The following is a 2,125-nucleotide window of genomic DNA, read 5'->3' on the forward strand; positions in this document are numbered from 1 at the left end:
TGCAGGGTATTCAGTATAAAGACTAAAAAACTTTCCATTGAACTCTTCATTACCTGCTGTAAGTGATATTCCTCTTTAGATTAATGAATTAGGAGCGAAATTGGAGAGAAGTGAGCGTCAAGCTCACGACGAAGGAAGGGTTGAGGAGAGGCAACGTGACAATGAGGAGCAGCTCGTGCTCCACCTCCCCGAGCAGCAACAACGTGAGGAGCAGGAAGTGATAGAACCAGTACCGGCACTGGTTCACGATGAACCAGAGGGGGAGGAGGAAGACGAGGTAACGGATTTACGGCAATTATCACACGAGCCGTTCCTCAATGAAGAAGTTATTGATGCGGTGCCAAGAACCCCGGTAGTGGTCCGGAAACGTAGAGAAATAATAGCAGCTCGTGAAATTGTATTGTAAGTTTATTTTCTCAATTATAGAGATGTTTGAAAAATACTAATTGCCTACCATGAAATGTCGAATTCAATTAATTTATAAATTTATTTTAAAAAATGTTCATAATGTAGAATATTTTTACAATACAGTTCACTCGGACCATGAATAGCTTTCTTAGCAAATGAGCAAACAGGATAAAAAATTAATTACACAACAATTTTGAGGGAATGATGTCCAGTTATAAATACATGTTTCAGACGTTCCCGGACGATACGAGTCCCAATTGTAGATGTAGGACATGAAGCGGTACCAGCGAGCCCGAAAGCCTTCCATGTGCCGGTCGTGGAAGGTTTACCGGCTCATTATCAAGAACTGCTGGTTGTACCGGAAATCGACCCGTATAAGATAATTAGAAATAACGACGGGTCGGTAATAATTGGTAAGTGGAAACTTATTTCATTACTACACTGAAATTTAATTCAGATGACTTGAACGGATTTGGAAACATCTAATACATATCTTTTCAGGATGCGGCATGTGTCCAAAGGAATTTGGGACTCTAAAAGGATGGAGAATCCATGCCGCCAAAATGCATACACAGAATGGTGAGTTTAACTTCAAAAAGTAATACTAGTGCTTAGATACAATTTTTTGAGGAAATTTCTTTGCAGGTAAGCTTACTGGAACACTTTTAATATAATTTATCTCTTTTCAGGCTTTTGCCACAAATGCGGCCATTTCGTCAAAATGCCGCATGTCCGCTGCATTGAAGAAATTGCAGCCATGATGGAGCTCCATTCTTTGGAATGGTGCCCTAAAGCCACAAAGGCTGTTATCAGCGAAAGAGCTGCAAAGCGGCGCAGGCTGGAGTTAGTGGGTAGAAATAATGAAGCGGAGTACTATTATATTCCTGGTAGGTGAAGCTCTTTTTTTTTTCAAAATTATGTCGAATGTGAAAAACTACATTCTTTAATATTAACTTATTTTTACCAATCCTTGTTTTTATTTCAGGTGCGCAGTGATAATAGTAATTCTAGTTCTACCTATGCCGCAAGCCAAACGATAAGTTGTATGCAGCCATCTCTATCCAAACTTCGTTGGTCTCCTATCGCTTCAATGCCAAATTTCTCCTCATCACGCAGGTAGCTTCATTCATTTTTTCTACTACTGTTATCTGATTTTTTTCGAAATTTTTCAAAGTGGCTTCATTAGTTTCTTTTTTGTTGTTTTTGCTTATATGCGAAGTTGCTAATTGTGTGTTTTGAATTACTAATTTTCCAAGTACTTGTTATTTTTGAAAAATCACAACCAGAATCCTGAATTTTTGATTTTCTTTTATCCCTCATAGACGGAAATTTTTTTAAATTTCAAAATCGTTGGATAATTTTGGAAAAAACTTAGCATCAGATATTTGATGATAAAAAAAAGAAAAATGATTTAGCATTTTGAATTGCCTTATTTTGTTGTGATTTTTCCGTTCGTTGTGCTAATTTTGTCTTTCTAATACTGTTATTTTCACACATGTTTTGAAATATTTCAAAAAAAAAAAAAAAAACATAAAATGGATTGAAAATAAAAAAACGGAAAAAACAAAAAAGCAAAAAAAAAACGAAAAAATAAAATAAAAAAAAATAAAAAAATAAAATAGGAAAAATAAAAAAAAGAAAATAAAAAAGGAGAAAAATGAAAAAAAACAAAAAACAAAAAAATAAAATAACAAAAACTGAAAAAAACAAAAAATAA

At 34.8% G+C, this 2,125-nt stretch overlaps 1 protein-coding gene across 1 annotated transcript; it reads left to right on the top strand.

The window, feature by feature from the left end:
- Window positions 1-79: 79 nt before the first annotated feature.
- Window positions 80-1,303, top strand: LOAG_14928 (hypothetical protein; the record flags this gene model as incomplete). Its single annotated transcript, XM_003150421.1, has 4 exons — window positions 80-402; window positions 640-821; window positions 910-987; window positions 1,098-1,303. Coding segments are annotated over 4 exons (789 nt in total), but the record flags the coding sequence as incomplete, so codon positions are not given.
- Window positions 1,304-2,125: the final 822 nt, after the last annotated feature.

Source organism: Loa loa, assembly GCF_000183805.2.
Source record: "Loa loa unplaced genomic scaffold supercont3.876, whole genome shotgun sequence".
NCBI lineage: Eukaryota > Metazoa > Nematoda > Chromadorea > Rhabditida > Onchocercidae > Loa > Loa loa.